Source organism: Oryctolagus cuniculus, chromosome 2 (genome assembly GCF_964237555.1).
Source record: "Oryctolagus cuniculus chromosome 2, mOryCun1.1, whole genome shotgun sequence".
Lineage (NCBI taxonomy): Eukaryota > Metazoa > Chordata > Mammalia > Lagomorpha > Leporidae > Oryctolagus > Oryctolagus cuniculus.
In genome coordinates, this window is record NC_091433.1 from 162,307,192 (window position 1) to 162,327,101 (window position 19,910).

The 19,910-nt window shown below is 39.4% G+C and overlaps 1 protein-coding gene across 1 annotated transcript in view; it reads left to right on the plus strand.

Annotated features, from left to right (window-relative positions):
• Positions 1–241: 241 nt before the first annotated feature.
• Positions 242–19,910, plus strand: part of SLC8A1 (solute carrier family 8 member A1) — a gene marked incomplete at its 5' end in the record, with an annotated part of 321,098 nt that continues 301,429 nt past the window's right edge. The window contains 1 exon segment of the mRNA NM_001170958.1: positions 242–2,065. Coding sequence (NP_001164429.1) covers positions 267–2,065 — 1,799 coding nt within the window.

The window sequence follows — 19,910 nt, forward strand, 5'->3', positions numbered from 1 at the left end:
CATGAATGGGAATTGCATGTAGAAAACTTGCATGTAGAGAGATTGAATTGTAAATTTTACAAAGGTTTGCTTAATCACCAATGGAGTCAGAATAATGATTTACCAGGGATTTTGTGTTGGTCAAATAATTATTGGTAGAAGTTATAAAAATAAGTAACCTGTCATGCTTTATATTTTTCTCCAGTAACGTGATTTTCTTTTTCTCTCTCCCTGCCCCATCTTATTTTATCAGTAGGTTGGGACCATTGCAAGTCTCATTACACAACATGCCGAGATTCAGTCTCTCACCCCCCTTCTCAATGGGATTTCATCTGTTAGCTATTGTAGCTCTCTTTTTTTTCCGTGTGGACCATGTAAGTGCTGAGACAGAAATGGAAGGAGAAGGAAATGAAACTGGTGAATGTACCGGCTCATATTACTGTAAGAAAGGAGTGATCTTGCCCATTTGGGAACCCCAAGACCCTTCTTTTGGGGACAAGATTGCTAGAGCTACTGTATATTTTGTGGCCATGGTCTACATGTTTCTCGGCGTCTCTATCATAGCTGACAGGTTCATGTCCTCCATAGAAGTCATCACATCTCAAGAAAAAGAAATAACCATAAAGAAACCCAATGGAGAAACCACTAAGACAACTGTGAGGATCTGGAATGAGACGGTTTCTAACTTGACTTTGATGGCCCTGGGATCCTCTGCTCCTGAGATTCTCCTTTCAGTAATTGAGGTGTGTGGCCATAACTTCACTGCAGGAGACCTAGGTCCTAGCACCATTGTGGGCAGTGCCGCCTTCAATATGTTTATCATTATTGCACTTTGTGTTTACGTGGTCCCCGATGGAGAGACAAGGAAGATAAAGCATCTGCGTGTATTCTTTGTGACGGCAGCTTGGAGCATCTTTGCCTATACTTGGCTCTACATCATTTTGTCCGTCATCTCTCCTGGTATTGTGGAAGTTTGGGAAGGTTTGCTTACTTTCTTCTTTTTTCCCATCTGTGTGGTGTTTGCTTGGGTGGCAGATAGGAGGCTTCTGTTTTACAAGTATGTCTACAAGAGGTATCGGGCTGGAAAGCAGAGAGGAATGATTATTGAACATGAAGGAGACAGGCCATCTTCCAAGACTGAAATTGAAATGGACGGCAAGGTGGTCAATTCCCATGTTGACAATTTCTTAGATGGCGCTCTGGTTCTGGATGTCGATGAGAGGGACCAGGATGATGAAGAGGCTAGGCGCGAAATGGCCAGGATTCTGAAGGAACTGAAGCAGAAGCATCCAGAGAAAGAAATAGAGCAATTAATAGAATTAGCTAACTACCAAGTCCTAAGCCAGCAGCAAAAAAGTCGAGCATTCTACCGTATTCAAGCTACACGCCTGATGACTGGGGCTGGCAACATTTTAAAGAGGCATGCAGCTGACCAAGCTAGGAAGGCTGTCAGCATGCATGAAGTCAACACGGAAATGGCTGAAAATGACCCGGTCAGTAAGATCTTCTTTGAACAAGGGACATATCAGTGTCTGGAGAACTGCGGTACCGTGGCCCTGACCATTATCCGTAGAGGGGGTGATTTGACCAACACTGTGTTTGTTGACTTCAGAACAGAGGATGGCACAGCCAATGCTGGGTCTGATTACGAATTTACTGAAGGGACTGTGGTCTTTAAGCCTGGGGAGACCCAGAAGGAGATTAGAGTTGGCATCATCGATGACGATATCTTTGAGGAGGATGAAAATTTCCTTGTGCACCTCAGCAATGTCAAGGTATCTTCGGAAACTTCTGAAGATGGCATATTGGAAGCCAATCATATCTCTACACTTGCCTGCCTGGGGTCTCCTTGCACCGCCACCGTGACTATTTTTGATGATGACCACGCAGGCATCTTTACTTTTGAGGAATCTGTGACTCATGTGAGTGAGAGCATTGGAATCATGGAAGTGAAAGTATTGAGAACATCTGGAGCCCGAGGAAATGTTATTGTTCCCTATAAAACCATTGAAGGAACTGCCAGAGGTGGAGGGGAGGACTTTGAGGACACTTGCGGAGAGCTGGAATTCCAGAACGATGAAATTGTGTAAGTTCTTTATATATTTATACGTGTGTGTGTGTGTGTGGTTGAGTACATTTTTGAGTATATGTGCATGCATGCGCCATTTTTTAAATGGCATACAAGGAATGGAATAGTTATCATACGTGAACATTTTCAAAATAACAGTCTTTGCTTGGAAGCCACTTACCAATTTGCTTTATACCCAGATATCTTAATTTGACACCAAGATTTTATTATAACTTGGATACTTTTGCATATTTTAAGGACACTGTAGACCATGATGAAATGAATATTGTGACACAGTTTGTCAGATCTATTAAGATGGGTTGAACGATGTGTATTCGGTTTTGAATTACATAGTGTACAAACAGAAAAGGAATATTTAAAGTATCGCACTAGACCTCCAATTTCGTCACTTAGTACAAATTCAGAAAGCTCAAAGGAAACACCTCTGAAAAGAATTTCCTGGCTCCCAAGCCTGGCTGAAAATATTTCTGTGGCTTTTATCATTGTGTTTTTGTGACACTATGATTCTGCTTGAGTGCTAATGCTTAATTATGACTAATGACCAACTCTGCTTCTTTAGCTTTATGCCAATGTGGGAAAAGCCGTACAGCTCTTATTTAGTTCAATCTGGTGTCACATGATTAAATTAGCCCTTTTACTCAGTTGATGATAATGATGAGGAGAGCAATAAGATCTTTTTTCCCTAGCATCCTCGTCGACAGAGCAAGCCAGAGAAGAGGTGGGGAACAATTACTCTTCCTACTGGCACTTTACAGTAGTGCTGTGCTCATCTTGTCACAGAGGGTGCCCAGTTGTTAAGTGATTGTTCCACTGAGAGCTGCTAGAGAGCTGCTCCTCCCTGCTTGGTCAGAAGAGGGTTTTGCATGGAACTCGCTGAAAATAAGACAGAAAATTTGAGTTAATGAGCAATGTCCAAACTGATAAGAACACAGGAACTATTATATCTGTAGTGCAACAAAGGATGTTACAATGAATGATTATGTTGCGTGAGGCTTTGGCAGTTTAGATTTAAGGAAAGAAAAATATATTTAATGCAGTTTGTTCTAAAAATGGTTAACTCTTTTGCTAATGTCATGTAATATGATCAAATGGCAAGTAAGTGTGCACAAAGTGTGGAGTTTCTTCTACTGAAGGTACAGAGAGAAGACAGAAAAGGGTTCAAAGGGTACAGATTTTCCCGAAAGGGGCTACCAGTGTCCTTATATCTCCTTAATGTTGTGTTACAGAGGTGAATAGTTACCATAGTACAATGAAATTGAATAAAGCATAATTTGTAAAAATCCACTCGCTAGTGTAGAATAATATTTTCATTGCTATTTTTCATTGAACTTATTGGCATTTGTTTTGTTAGAACACTTATTTTACTAAAAGATCATGATATGGTAACATAATAATATTGTTGATACCAAACAAAGAATTTTTCCAAAGGTCTTAAACTGAATTAAATCTTCCCTGGTTTGGCAAGCATAAATTTTGTTCCTCTGCTAGGAGTTCTTTTCCATTATATTTTCTGATCATTTCAGTTACTGAACCCTCCTGTGCTAGGTAGTACTTATAATCCATGTAAAAGAATACAGAATGTTATTAAAATCTTTCATTTTATTAAATGAAATCACAAGGGTTGCTTTTAAATAGAACTCAGTTGGTGATTTGTGTGTTTGACTTAATGATGTTTTTCCATGAAAACTTGGTCTTGCTTCCCCTGAAGAATAATGGTTCTGTACTAGTTTATTGGACAGACTTTCTCTATTTTGCTATCCAGGTCTTTTGCCAAAGCATAAATACCTGACTTTCTTTTGGATGGCACAATGTAGAAGAAGGTTTTAACAAGAAGATTGATTTGATGGAGTACTTTATTCTGCCAATCTCAATTTAAAATACTCTCCCTATGTAATTAAATTGATTTACTGTTGCTAAGGGAGGAATATCACCAAACTCCATCTTTAGAAATTTAGATTTCTTTTGAAAATTAAGAATCTTAGAATTGGTAAACATTGGTAAGAATTGATACCATCTCTATATATGTTCTTAGTGGTATTCCAAATCAATCACCAGTTCCAGTTCCATAAAACTTTTACTATACTTTATTCATTAACTTGAAAAGTGAAATTTTAGAAAGAGCATAAAGAGTTTCCTGAAATTTTAAAAAGAGCAAAGTATTTTATTCTTAGAAGAAAAATGTATTGGTTTATTTTACATTTTTCTAGAATTTAAAAGTGTTTTCATCTTTAGTTTTGTTATTGACGAGCTCTGTAGATGCTTAATAGGTCTAGTAACTGAATACATTTGATTGGTGACTGGAACTTACGCTTAAGCACCAAAGACTCCAGCAATGTCTTAAAAATATGTATTAGCAGGAAGAGGCATTTAACCTGGTGGGTAAAATGCCCATATTCCATACAGGAATATCTGGGCTTGATTTCCAACACTAGACCTGTCTCCAGCTGCCTGGGAAGCAGTGTTGATGGCTCAGGTAATTGGGTTCCTGCCACCTAGTGGAGACCTAGATGGTGCTCGCAGCTTCCCAGTTTAGGCTCCAGCCAAAGATGTTGATATTTGAGAATTGAGTTGATGGGAGTTTGAGAGACAGAAAGAGAACAAAACAAAATATTTTAAGAGCATATTTAGGGGTGAGTATTTGGTGCAGCGGTTAAGATGCTCCCTGAGACATCTGCATGCCATATTACAATGCTTAGGTTCAAGTCTTGGCTCCACTTTTGATTCCAGCTTCCTGCTGCTGTGCACCGTGAGAGGCAGTAGGGTATAGCTCAAGTACTTGGATCCGTGCCACTCATGGGGGATCTGGATATGTTTCCAGACTTTCGGCCTGGACAAGCCCAGGATGTTGTAAAACATTTTTTTTTTCCTTTGGAATGAATCCATAAAGGGAAGATCTCTCTATCTCCTTCTCTGCTGCCTTTCAAATAAAAATAAGTAAATAAAATTTAAAATTATATATTTGCAGCTTAGAAACCATTACAATTTTTAATGGATCCTTTTCTTTGTTGACCATCTCCAGTGCCAGGTCTATACAGTCAGAATCCAGCAGAAGAGTTTAATCATAATCTAATGAAATTAGAGTAAATTTAAATTAAGAGTAAATTTATATCTCCTTCTGTTCCATGGTTAATGTTGAGAGATGGTTTTCTTCCAAGCCTACTATAATAGATGGGGCTGTTTATCACTGAGCTTTATTAAAGACTGAAATTTTTTTTTCATTTCCTTAATGCTTTGCACAAAACCCTAATTCATGATTTTTTTTTTCAAAGCATCATAAAGACATTCCTGGAAAAATCTGGATTTAAACTTTAAGGAGTCATTAATGAAGATAGAAATAGGACCAAACCTGATGAAGGATGGATTCTGAGGCTGTAGCCTTATTGATTCTTTGACTTCATGAAAAGATAGTCCTGATCTTTTTTGGTTGGTTTGTTTCCATCATGACTTTATTCTTCCAGTGAAAAGTATTTTATATCGAGAACTGATAATTACAATACTGATATTTTAAATTATATAGAAAGTCTTCATACACATTGCAAAAAAACTAAATGACTAAGTCTTGGTCAGAGGTACATTTTATTTTTATCAACATTGAGAAGCTTTTACCACAAACATTTTATTTGTAGGTAGACATGCTAAAGATTCCTAATCTTTGATCTTAATTTTAGTATATAAGGAATCATTTAAATTTATAAGATAGGAATGCCTGTACCTATTCATTTGTATTCTTACATAAATGAGTTAAATTATTTAAACTTGACCTTTTCTAAGATCAAAATGTGTATTTGAGAAAATATACTGATAAGTGATTAGTGACTCATGTAATCTCTAATAAAACATTCTTTGCAACACATTTTGAAATTAGAGTATAAAAGCCTATGAAATAGTTACACAAATGTATGCACTAGTTAATTGTAAGTTTAGTCACTGATACATTCTAAACCTGTGCCAATAATCATGATTTTCAAGAGGGAATAAAAAGTAAATCAAGAATATGCTAATTTTATTTGTGGTTTTGTAGGTAATACAAACTGAAAGTACTGCTGCTGATTGTTCTTTAATCATGGTGCCTGAGGTGATAAGTATTACAAAATTGTATGTGGTCTTCCAAGGTCTTATATCAGCTTGACTGTTCTGGATTATGTTAAAATTAATTAACCAATGCAGATATAAATCAAACTTAATTACTTAGTTATAGCTTAGGAACAATAGCTCTTTTGGAAGATGATTTAAAGATCATAAGTATTATTGTATATTAAATACAGATTTGAAAAAAAAATGTAAGTTGGAAAATTTACACAACATATTGCTTAGCAAATCAGTTTACCTAACCACAGCCTAATATATTAAGCAATGAATCTATCCTGGGTAAGTTTTGTTGTAACTACCATTACATGTTCTTGTATGGTTGTTACTATATTAAGGAATTATGATGTGTAAAACATCTCAACAAATACAGCTCTCTGACATTCGTATCAATCATTTTTTCTTTTTGCATAAAGGTGTACAAAATAAAACTTCTATAGTACAATTTCCATGGAATTAATGTTATAATCCAGAGAAAATAAATAATTCTGATATTTATATTACCTGTTTTTTTCTCTTGTGTAGAACTTTAAAAATACAAAGAGACCGACCTTCTATCCAGCGATCTACTGCCAAATGGCCACAATGGCCAGGACTGATTCAGGTGGAAGCCAGAAACCTGGAACTCTATACGGGTCTCCGATGTGGGTAGTAGGAGTCCTCATACTTGAGCCATTTCTGCTGCTTTCCCAGGCACAGTAAGGGCCTTGAATATGGGCTGCCGGTGTGGCGCTCCAACGTGGGATGACAGCATGGCAAGCAGAAGCTTAACCTGATATGCCATGCTGGCTCCTAGTGTATAGCATTCTAAGGAATGAAAGCCTACCTATATGTGAGAGGGCGATTCAGTTCTGGGAGTAAACAAAATAGTGTAAGGAAACAGCCAGATGTTAAAAAAAAAAAAAAGCCTGATACAATGATAGTTTAAAAACTTCAAGTGATCAAACAGAAGGGTAATCATGTGTAGGGAAATCAGAAATGATGAAAAATAGTAGATAAAATATCATTAAACAAGGTTTATTAGCACATATTACCTTAAATCCAATATATTAAAATATACTTTATAATACGGTAAATGTGTCACATGTAAACTATTAAAATGATAGGTGTGTGATATTCAGACATAGCATTTTCCTTGGAAAAGTGCTGATGCAATGGAGGGACCAGCATTGTGGTACAACAGGTGCAGCTTCAGCCTGTGATGCCAGCATCCCACACAGGCACAGGTTTGAGTCCTAGCTGTTCCACTTCTGATCCAGCTGCCTATTAATGTGCCTGGGAAAGCAGCAGAAAATGGTCCAAGTCATTGGGCCCCTAGCAGCCATGTGGGAGACGTGGATACAATTCCTAGATGCTGGCTCAGTCCTGGCTATTAAGGCCATTTTGGAAGTGAACCAGTGGATAGAAGATATCTGTTTCTCTCCTTCTCTCTCCCTCTTGTTGTAACTCCGCCTTTAAAATAAATCTTCATTCAAAACAATTAGGATGGCGCAATTCTAGCATTTTAATGGATTTCTGCTCTTGTGGATTATATTTTCATAATGGAATGAGTATTTCTAGAGCCAAACCACATGTAGTATTATCTGATGCTAAATGGTAACTATAAGATGTTTGTGTAAATGTATGTTTTCTGAATATAACTATTATAAAAATAGGAGCCCAAAACTTAGTCTCTCATGATACTGAATTATGTGCAGAAGACTTGCTGACCAAGTCAACCAGGCTGCCATTTTGTTATAACCTCATTTTCCCAGTGTTAATTAGCATTCAGTTACAATATAGTTAAGAAATTTTATCTAAGCCAATGAGATTGCACAGTTCAAACACACTGAAGGGTTCAAATTATGGGTTCCTTTTTCAGTCATCAAGGCCATTCTGTAGAACACCAATAGGTTGCACTGGTTCAGAGGTGGAGGAGAATTAAATATGTATTCATCAGCATATACTTAGAAAGCAACTGATCTATCCCTACCACTTTGCTACTATGAAGAAAATCAAAGTAGATTCCTTACACTCAAATGAGAAATGAGAAAATGTGTATTTTGTAAAATACCAACATCTTTATGAAGATATCCTGTAACCTGTAGCATAGCCTTATTTTTTGGACAACATATTTGTACTTGCTTTTGTACACAGAAGCTATAATTGGAAAGACACATGCAGATATGCAGTTTAAGATGAGCTCATGCTGCCGGCGCCGCGGCTCAACAGGCTAATCCTCTGCCTTGTGGCGCTGGCACACCGCGTTCTAGTCCCAGTTGGGGCACCGGATTCTGTCCCGGTTGCCCCTCTTCCAGGCCAGCTCTCTGCTGTGGCCAGGGAGTGCAGTGGAGGATGGCCCAAGTACTTGGGCCCTGCACCCCATGGGAGACCAGGAGAAGCACCTGGCTCCTGCCTTCAGATCAGCGCGGTGCACGGGCTGCAGCACGCCGGCTGCAGCACGCCGGCCGCAGTGGCCATTGGAGGGTGAACCAACGGCAAAGGAAGACCTTTCTCTCTGTCTCCCTCTCTCACTGTCCACTCTGCCTGTCAAAAATAATAATTAAAAAAAAAAAAAAAAAAAAAGATGAGCTCATGGGGCTGGCTCTGTGGCACAGCAGGTTAAGCTGCTTCCTGTGATACCGGCATCTCCTACGGGCCCCAGTTCTAGCCTGGCTGTTCTACTTATGATCCAGCTCCCTGCTAATTTGCCTGGGAAAGCAGCAGAGTTTGAACCAAGTACTTGGCCCTGGCAACCACATGGGAGACCTGGAAGGAGCTCCTGGCTTCCGCCTGGCCTTGAGACCATTTGGAAAGTAAACCAGAGAATGGAAGGCTTCTCTCTGTCTCTCCTCTCTGTAACTCAACTCTACTTACTTGAGAGGCAGAGTTACAGAGAGGGAGAGACACAGGTTTTCCATCCACTGGTTCACAGAGCTGAGAATACTCGAAGCCAGGAGCCAGGAGCTTCCTTCGGGTGCAGGGGCCTAAGCACTTGGCTCATCCTCCACTATTTCTAGAGCCAAACCACATGTAGTATTGTCTGATGCTAAATGGTAACTATAAGATGTTTGTGTAAATGTATGTTTTCTGAACATAACTATAAAAATAGGAGCATCCCAGGCTATCAGCAGGGAGCTGGATCAGAAGTGGAGCAGCCAGAACAAACTGGCGCCCATATGGGATTCTAGTGCCACAGTGCTGGCCCCAGTAACTGACTTTCAGATAAGTAAATGAATAAATCTTAAGATTCCCAGGCGGTCATAACAGGTGGGGCTAGGCCAGATTGAAGATAAGAGCCAGGAACTCTATCCAGGTCTCCCATGTAGGTACAGGGTTCAAGGACTTGGGCCATCCTCCATTGCTTTCCAAGGTGCATTAGCAGGGAGCTGGATCGGAAGTAGAACAGCCAGGGTTCAAACTGGCACCCACATTGGATGCCAGCTCTGCAGGCTGTGGCCTTAACCTGCTGTACCACAGTTCTGGTACCAGATAAATCTTCTTAAAAAAAATGAATTCATATCTGGGTAAACCTGAGAGTATGGGCAATTTTGGCATATAGAATTATTAAAACTAATGAAAATCTTTCTCTTTGTAACTCTGCCTTTCAAAGAAATCTTAAAAAAAGCCTCAGTGAAAGTTCATTTTCTTTTGTGGGATTTTAAATCATTTTAAGGGTATTTAAATCAGAGTCTGTCCTTTAAAGGGACCATTGTTTTGGAACCCTTTTTTTGATGGAACATATAGAAACAAAATTTAGAAAAACATTGCTATTAGACAACATTCTATATTCTAAGAATTTTATCAAATGCTTTTTATATGTTTAATACTAGAGCAACCCAATGAAGTGGTATTGCACAAGAATTAACATAATTATATAACATAAATTAAATAATTTCTCCAAGGTGGTAAGAAGTCATTTAATCTGAGACTTGGGCTCTTGTCTATTTGACTTAAAAATTTATGTCCTCATCCCTCTGTCACAATGCCTCTTTCTCTGAAGAAAACTTACAAGAATGCCTGTAAAGCGTTATCGGGGTTTTATTTGACTCTTTGTGTATTTGCCTTTGGTCTGTAGAAATGGTTTTGGGATACTTTAATCCAGTAGCTACTGGAGCAGTTTCTTACCCATTTTATCACCCACTCTCAGGCCATTTTCTCTGTTAACAAGTCTATTGCCTTTATCTTGTAAATATGGAGGCCATTTGATATTACATTGTGAAGTAGAGATTTTCTTTTTCTTGCCTGAGGATACCAGAAACCAGGGAAGGAGAGTTAAGCATACTTTGCCTAATTCCTTTGAATGGAGCAATCTTGAGGGTATAACACCCATAATAGCAATATCTGTTATTTTGCTGATCTGTCCTTGTTAGCTGAGGTGTAAAGTTACCTGTGTGGGGTATTATAGTATTGTGGAAACTGTATAAATTTTTCCTAGATCTTTGGTATGTTCTAACATGGTTATTGAAATTTGATCATTGGAGATTTATTCTTGGCGTGGGAAAGATGTTAGCCTCCTATTATATAAATGCCACGCAACTCTTAACTATTAGCCTTGTGACAGTAGAGTGGAATTGCTTTGTGTCCAGTGGCAGGAAAAGTTGGTAAGAAAGCAGAGTGTTAGATAGGTCAGTGGCACCAGAGATAATTCCTATAACTGCCTTGGGTAAGCCAGTGGAGAGCAGCTCAGTAGAAGGTGTGGACTCAGCAGGCGGGACTTTAGCTGTTGCCTTTTCCATGCTATCTTGCAGTTTCTTGTCTGGTAGTGGGAAAGTCCAGAAGGTCGTAAGAGGCAGAGCAAGCGATCAACAACATGGGCAGAGTTATAGGAAATCTCCTCTTTGCTTCCTCCCCTGGCTCGCATAACATCCACGTAATACCCATCTATTTGCCAAATGTTGAGCCAGCCAGGACCCTTTCTTTTCACAGGCCTACAGCTGTCTCATTATAGAGCCAGGCTAAATAAACAATGCCTTTTCATTTCCTGCCTTTCTCCTCAGCACTTCATGCTCCAGATGACATTTTCTTTCCTTCTTACAAAGTCTCAACAGGGTCAGATAAGGAGATAGGCATTGTGCTCTTTGACAGTTGAAGCTATGGGAGCAAGGGGCAAAAACAGAGCTACAAACACAATGAGGGTCACTTGCCTTCAGGTTGGGTGCTCACAAGAACAGGGCAACCAGAGGGATTTCAGGATATCTGGTAAGTCAAGTATTAAAGAGTCTACGATATTTTCCATACATAGTTTTCTGTTTTGGTTTTTACTTTATGGGCCTAGGCATTAGAAATCTGGGGTTCTGGGTATCCTGAAACCTTTGGTGATCCTTGACTCCAAGGACCTTTCATTTTTCCTTGTTTGATTTCCTGATGGTAAAGTTGAACTCAGGAGGAGATTTTTTTTTTTTTTTTTCTTAATTTTAAAGTTACAAAGAGGGAGAGACAGGTCTCCCATTTGCTAGTTTACTCCAGATGACAGCTATGGCCAGGGCTGGGCCAAATTGAAGCCAGGAGCAGGGAACTACTTTTAGGTTTCCCATGTGGGTAGCAGGTGCCCAAGCGCTTGGCCATCCTCCACTGATTTCCCAGGCGCATTTTAGCAGGGAGCTGGATTGGAAGTGGAGCAGCTGGGACTGGAACCAGTATGGGATGCTGGTGTTGCGGCCAGTGGCTTTACATGCCAAACCACAGCGCTGGTCCCTCCAATGGGTTTTATATACCTAAGTAAGAGCTCCGTTTCTGTCGTCTTCTATCTTTGTGGCTTTCAAAAAGTTATTTAAGTTCTGAATTAGCTTTCTTCACTATGAAATTAGGATGATATTGCCAGTAGTGGTGGTGGAAGTGATGGTGGTCATGGTGTTGATTGTGGTGGAGGTGATGATCATAGTGATGGTTATGGTAGATTTGGATATGATGGTGGTGATTTGGAGGTGAAGGTGGTGGTGGTAAAGGTGGAAATTGTGGCAGAGATGGTGGTGTGGTGGTGGTTTTAGGTATGGTGGTGTTGGTGTGGAGGTGAAGGTGGTAGTGATAGGGGTAATGGTTGTGATTTTTAACAGTTGGGGTGATGTGACTGGGAATGGTGGTGGTCATGGTGTTTGTGGTATTATGGTTGTAGTGGTATTGGTGTTTGGTAGTGGGGGCAGTAGTGGTGGTGGTTGCAGAGATGGTGAGAGTACAAGATTAATTGAGAGTCAGGCATAATCCTGTTTGGATTTAACCCTCACAACTACATTAAGTAGTTGCTATTATTTATACCCTTTTTACAAAAAGAAATTGAGACTTCAAGGTTAATTTTCTGTGGGTCACGTGGATAATAAAGAGTAGATTTAGAACTCAGCAGCAGGACAACCTAAACGTGCAGCCCGTGCTGTGTTACTGGAGGCTGTTTCTCCCAGGAATGGCTTTATGCAAGGAGGAGACTGAAGCTGTGGTGTGTGGGCTCTGATGACAAATGTGCCAGTGCATCTCAGAAGATGAGTAGAATAGCTGTTTATCTTTTCTGAAATTCTTGAAAGCGTAACAACCATCCCTCTGTTTCTTCTCCATTACCCTAGAAGCGCCACAAATAGCTGAGTTGGAAAAATGAGAGTGTGCAGTGCTCTGATGCCTCCACGTACCTGACCTACCCAATTATTTTCTATTTCTCTTCGTTCCTAAATTTTAAAACAGAAGCTTCTTGATTATCAGTGTTCTGTTATTGCTTGCCCTGACCCTGTAGCATTTAACTTCCTTATATGGCTGAGTAATGAAAATAGTTTTGCTCCATACTTAAAATAGTACTTTCTCAGCCTCTCTTTTTGCCTATATTAAAGATAGTATAAATAAATGACAGCAGAGAATTATTATCAGGGAATGCTTTTTTTTTTTTTAATCTTGTGTCAGCACTTCCAAGAATTTGAAAAGTGTTTTCTCTGACCCTGGAGGGTATTAACAGTAAGAATTATTGATTAGGAGACTTTCCTGGAATAGGAGATTCTCAGGGCAGTTATGATAAAAACCTACAATCCCAATCTCCACAGCAGAAGGAATTGTTAGATACTTTCTTTTTTAAAAATCCAATCCCAAGTTACTCTTCCTGCTGAATTACATTCTCTCTAGGTGTCAAGAGAAAGACATTCTACCTAAAAGCAGATGACTATCAAAAGATATCTTGCACCATTTTATACAAAAACAGTGTTCAGGTGTATCTGTAATATACTTGTTTCTGAACTAAATAGTTTTGTTGACCTTTGTAGGCAAATTATTGGTCTGTTTGACATAATTGGCAATATTTATAAGAGACCCATTACAATTACTCTTCAACATAGAACACTTAAAAAAATATTTATTTGAAAGGCAGTTAGAGATGGAGAAAGATTTCTTTTCCTCTGTTGGTTCACCCACCAAATGACTTCAACTGCCTGGCCTGAGCTAGGCTGAAGCAAGGAGCCTGGAACTACATCCAGGTCTCCCACATGGTTGGCAGAGACCCAAATACTGCCTTAACAGGAAGCTGGACTGGAAGTGGAGCCATCAGGACTCCGACCAGCATTCCTGTGTGATGCTCTCATCTTGGGCAGTGACCAGACCTGCTACACTGCAATGCAGATGCTTTTAGACATACTCATACCCGCACCCGCACCCACACCCACACACTTTTGGTTTACTAAGAAAAAGTAGGAAAACAGTGGAGGAGTGCAATTAAAATCAAATCCTATTTTTGTAGAGTTTAATTCTTATAGAACAAAAGAGCAGAATTAATCCCAAAGTTACAGGTCAACTTTCCTTCTCACACATTGGTTATTATAAATTAGACCCAACTTTTTTGAATGAACCCTTTGCTTTATGTGTATATCTGTGTCTGAGATTTGTATATCAGCAGAAGTGGGGTGGGGGGAGAGAAGCAGAAGGAGGGGTGCCAGCAGAGGGACAGACACAAATAATATCTCACAATGATCAGAGTTCAGCTATTACTAAAGTTATTCCAGATTCTTGCTCAAGCAAACAGAAGACAGAATGAGTAAGGAGATAGAAATGGGTTCGTATTCAAGCAACTTTGTCCTTGAATCAAGTTTATGTGCCTGAGTATGTTTGAGGAGCCAGGAGAGCCTGTGGACTCTAGGAGGCCTGGGATCCTATGTGCTGATTCCTGCCATCATCACATGTTCTCTTAGCATCTAGTGTGTGTTGAGTCCTAGGCAGACGGTGGGACCACAGTGGTGATTGAGACAGCCCTGCCATAGAAAGCCTCATGCCCTGCTAGAGGACATCGATGTGCAAATGCTCATCACACACAGCATGGATATTTGGTCACTCCTGGAGCTTTTCTGTGCCTTCCTTGGTGTCTCCCTCCCTCTCCCCTTCCCTCTTCTCCTCCTCTCTCCCTTTCTCCCTCTCCCCGTCTCCTCCTCTTTCCACCTCCTGATGGAGCTTGCCACTGGTGTTTGGAATGAGAACAGATGATGTGCTGTTTTATCTGCTGGCCACTTCTGGCAGCAACCCACATATTTGCCATTCCCTCAAAAATGACCACACAACTCCCACACCCTCACTGTCCCCACCCCAGGTGGCTCCTGTCATTTTGGCTGTGTTCTCTGATGGAGACCGGAAAAATTGAGATTGGGAACAATTAAAGTCTATTCATTTTTCATGTAGTAATGAACTCAGAGGAATGGGAAAAGGTTTTGTCTTTGTTTTCTAGTCTTAAGCATAACCAGGGGAAGCATGTGACACTCACATCTGAATCCTTTCTCTCAATGGTCTGCTTTTATTGAGCAGAAACTGATGATACTATTCAAGACACCCAGGCAGGAATTCAATAATTTGCGACTTGGGGATTTCAAAGGCTCAGACTCTGGTGATCCAGCACTTCAGAATATCCCAACATAGTGTTGTAGAAGGCAGATAATGTCAAAGAATATGAGAGATGGTGGTCTTTATGAACTGCTAACATGGAAGAAAGACCTCAACATGGAGGAGTAGAGATGCAATAAAGTGTTATAGGAAGTGATTTAGATCTACACATGACCCACTCATTGGAAGAAGAGTAATATACACAAATATAGCTATAAATGTAAAAATGGATGAAATAATAAAAATAACGTCCAGATATTTATCTGGCTCGAGCTAAAGTATCCTGCAAAATTTAGTTGTTGGAATAATTATGTTCCCTGTAGGCTTGAATTCTTTCAGGGAAGGAACAACTTTTCTAATATTCCAGACGTCCATGATCATTGTAAACTGTATTCTCTTAATTGGCCTTTGACTATTTGTTTGTAAATTCAATGGTCAATTCTTATAAATGAAGCCATTGAGACATTTTTAGGTAGGTCTAGGTCTTTAACCCCATTGTAAATTTTCCTAGTCGCCAGTCTGTTGAGTTTGAATCTTGTAGTTCCCCATTCCCTTTTCCAGTTAGACTATCAATGTGCTTGAGTCTAGCTATGTTCATCTTAAATTTGTTGCTTTCCAAGTAGACATAGAGTAAGGGGGGGGGGTGGAATGTGTTCAATATGTACAAAAATGATATTCTTAAGGAATCAGGTGCCTAGCACTTTTTTAAACTGGATGTGCTTTGAGGGGCTCTTCCTACAGGTAACATAAGGATTGGGAGTGCAGGCTCTGGGGCGAGACTACCCTGAGTTTAAATCCTAACTCTGTCATAAACTGCATGAATTCAGACAGTGATTCAGCCTCTCTAGCCTTATTATTCTCACTGTATAGTTGGTAAAATAATTTAAAAAGATTAAATCCACTGGCCAGAACCTGCCTTATGGTAAATGTTAGTTGCTAGTGCTTCCTTTCATTACTTTCTAAACAGTTGTCTGCAGAAGTCTAATCTCTAGGCAAAGAGATAAAACTAACCTCCATCCATTAGTAAAAAATAAATAAATAAACCCACATACTGGGAATTAGGCATGGGATATTTCTCCTTTCATCTTCCTTAACATACACAATTCACCGAACTTAAGTGTGTGTGTGTGTGTGTGTGTGTGTACATGTGCACACACATGTGCTTCTCAGGGTAAGGGTGCTCAAGTCACATAGTTGTTTTCTACCACCTTAATAGAAATGATAGCTACGGAAAATAAAATTATAAAAGATGCCCTGCTAACGCAGTCACCATTTTGATGGCTGAATAGAGGGGAGCAGGTGAAATATGGAGACCTAAGAGTTAGAGCTAACAGGGAACATGAGCATGGAAGTGCTTAGAAATAGCCTTTCCCTTACCTTAGGCAATGCGTGGTGATTTGCAAGCTATTTCCTAATATTTATTTCATCTTCACCCCAAGTCTTGGAGGTATTAATGCATCAGTTTTGGGGCAAGAGGAGTGCCACAGTGATTCATACCTAGTAGGGACTCCACAAATGTCTTCTAAATAGTTAGCAGAGAGGAAAAAATGAAACCACAGACATTTACACATAGGAAAACTTTGGTACAAAGAAGCAGATGAGCTGTTTGAGAGATGGAGCCCAAACTGCAAACCCGGTATGCAGTACCTCACCTGCTGATCTTGAAACTACACAAGCGGTGTAGGTGTTGAGTCTTCTACTCTGCATGTCACCTTCATATACTCTCAACACATCAACCTCAGAAGAACCTGCCTCTCTGGAGATCCACTCCCAGCTTTTTCATGATATTTATTTTTTTTATTATCCTCTTAAAGTATATTACAACGCATCTTCATCTGGAATAAGTTGTTTGAGGACCAAAAGATTGTTGTGTTTTGATTCTTTGCTCTCCATCTCTCTCCTCTGAGTGCTGCCCATTATATTGTAAATATGCTTGAGAAATCCCTAATACATGGAGCTACTCAGAGTTAGCCTTGAGCTAGCATTATTTCTGAAATAATAGGAAACATAATACACTGTGTTGAAGTCGGGAGAGGGCCATTTCCACTATGATCGTATAAAATGAGATTGTTCATGTGATAATGCTAGGGCCAGTCTTACTCTTATACAAACAAGTCTGTGAAGCTTGTTGATTTATTTTTCCTTCAGCTTTAATGCTGCCTAAAAAGTTCGTGACAATAGCAACTTGCCCATGAATCCTTGTCATGTCTGAAATGCAATTTCCTTACCCTGAACCTATCTTTATACCTCATCAGCTCTGATTCTCACAACCATCCACATTTTAATTGGTCAACTAAGCAAAAAAAAAAAAAAAATCTGTTAACTTCTTATAGGTGACTTGTTTTGTGCCTCATCTGAAGGTTTGAAGATAATGCCTTTCTTCCATGATTAAAATTTAGTGAGAAAAATTATAATACAAGATGATGTAATCATCATGATAGAAATATATTTAATGTGCTTCAGGAGTTCAATAACTCCAAAATAGTATTAGTTTAATTTTCCTTTTGACTTTTTTATAATCCCAGAACACATTCGTTATAGGGACTTAAATCCTTCTGGCATTTTGAAAAATAAATGGAAATATCCTCTGTATGCAGATGATCATTTTTCCATAGTTATGACCAACATGAACATTCACAGAACATTGTCTCAACTGTTGCTAAAAAAGTAAGTCCCTCAAAACATAATCTGGCCTGCATTTTTATAGATATTAGAGATATCAAATAGGCATTATTAGTAGTAAAATTAAATATTCAGGCATGAAGATTAAACTCATCACAATCCAGTTAGTGTAACTGCTGCTCTTGAATGTATTGGTGGGACTTCAGCAAATATATTTCCCTAGGTGTACTCATTCCAGTTCTACTCAAGTGTCTCATTCAGTGGACAGATCTGCATCTGGGAAGAAGAGAAAGTATTTCCAAGATGGAATTTTCTCTGCTTTTCTGTTTTAGCAAGCCCATTAGCTTTTTTTTTTTTTTTAAAGACTGTTTACTTGAAAGAGTTACAGAGATGCAGAGAGAGAGAGACGGAGAGAAAGAGAGAGAGAAAAAGAGGGTGGGGGAGAGAGGTCTTCCATCTGCTGGTTCACTACCCAGATGGCCACAACGGCTGGAGCTGCACGGATCCAAAGCCAGGAACCAGCAGCTTGTTCCAGGTCTCCCAGGCGGGTACAGGGGCTAAGGACTTGGGCCATCTTCTACTGCTTTCCCAGGCCATAGCAGAGAGCTGGATCTGAAGAGGAGCAGCCAGGACTCAAACCGGCACCCATATGGGATGCTGGCACTGCAGGTGGCAGCTTTACCAGCTATGCCACAGTGCTGGCCCCACCCATTAGCTTTAAAATTTTTTACCTTTAAATTCTTCAGCAAAGCTAATCCTGACGCTGGCTTTGGGATCCGATTAACTTTTGTCTTTGAATATTAAGAAACATATCTTGACGACACTTTTCTTAGTTTAGTTCACAAACACCAATGATGTCTTTTGAGCCAAACTTCCCAAGGACCTTGCTCTTTAGTATGAAAATCTGTTATTAGTGACATTTTATAAAATGTGTATTGAATGATGACAAATATAAAAATAAGAGCGGGACTAATGTTTGCACAGTAGTTAAGATGCCACTTGAGTTGCTGGCGTTCCATATCAGAATGTCTGGGTTAGAGTCCTGGCTTTGCTTCGCATCTGACTTCCTGATAATGTGCATACCCTGGAAAGCAGCAGGTGGTGGTTTAAATACTTAGGTCCCTAATACTCACACAGAAGGCCAGCACTGAATTCCAGGCCTGGCTGTTGCAGGTATCTGGGGAGTAAAACAGTAGATTGAAGATACCTGTTTTTCTGGCTCCTAGCTCATGTTCTCAATCTCTCTGCCTTTCAAGTAAAATATAAATAAATACTTAAAATCGATTAAGTGGAACATAAATCCTTTATTAGTGAGTCTTATTAGGAACTTACAAGTAATATGTACGTCCAGTGGGTTGATCTCTTATATTCTGTTTTAAATTTGTTTCAGTGTATTATATAAATTGGCATTTTTGTCACAATGCATTTGGGATAACCATATAATTAATTGTCCAAATTGCTACACTTAGATTACAGGCAGTGGAAGAAGGAATCCATTATGTCTAAACCACAATTCCAATGGTTTGCTAGTCAAAGCACATTGGTAGTTTTCTTTTATATCCGCAAAGGTGAAAATAATTGATTATTCTTTATTTCCTGGGAAAGTATAGAGTTGTAACTGAAGCAGATTTGTGGGATTGTGAGTATAGTGTCTCTGCAATAGCCAAAAGTTATCAATTGCATCTTGTTTTAAAAAGGAGAGAATCTCTGAATTCCCTGACAGCTGTAGAGGGCAGGCGTTTCTCAGCATCACAGCACCTTGCCCTACTTTTTCTCTTAGTTATCTAAGCCTAAGGAAGTACTGGTTATACTTCTATGCCCCTGCGCTTCTTAGGATGTCCTCAGCAGCCTTCTTCAAGCATCCTGTGGATACTCATCAGGGACTTCCCTGCAGCACAACTGTCTGAGCCATTTGGTTCATGCTCTTTGGCGCCCAGATGACATAAATGTGTGTGTCCCTTCTTTCTCAACACTACCATCTGCAGAAGGTTGTCTGCAGTTGACAGTTATAAATATGCATTATTGTCTGCTTACCCAGTAATATTTTTTCAGAACAGTTGTGTAGGAGTATAAAGAACAATATTGATGTCTAGGCATAAGCCAATTGAGTTCAGATTGCATTAGTACTATGTTTCCCACAACAAATATGTTAACTTATAATAAAGGTATGACAAATTAAGCTAGCTTCTTGATTTTTCAAAAAGGAAAAAGTACATGCAAAAGTACATGAACAATAAATAAACTTCCATGAGACTAAAAGAAGCCCTCATTTAAACCTAAGAATGTCGATGGAACAGAAAAGTAATTTAAGAATTAGGTATTT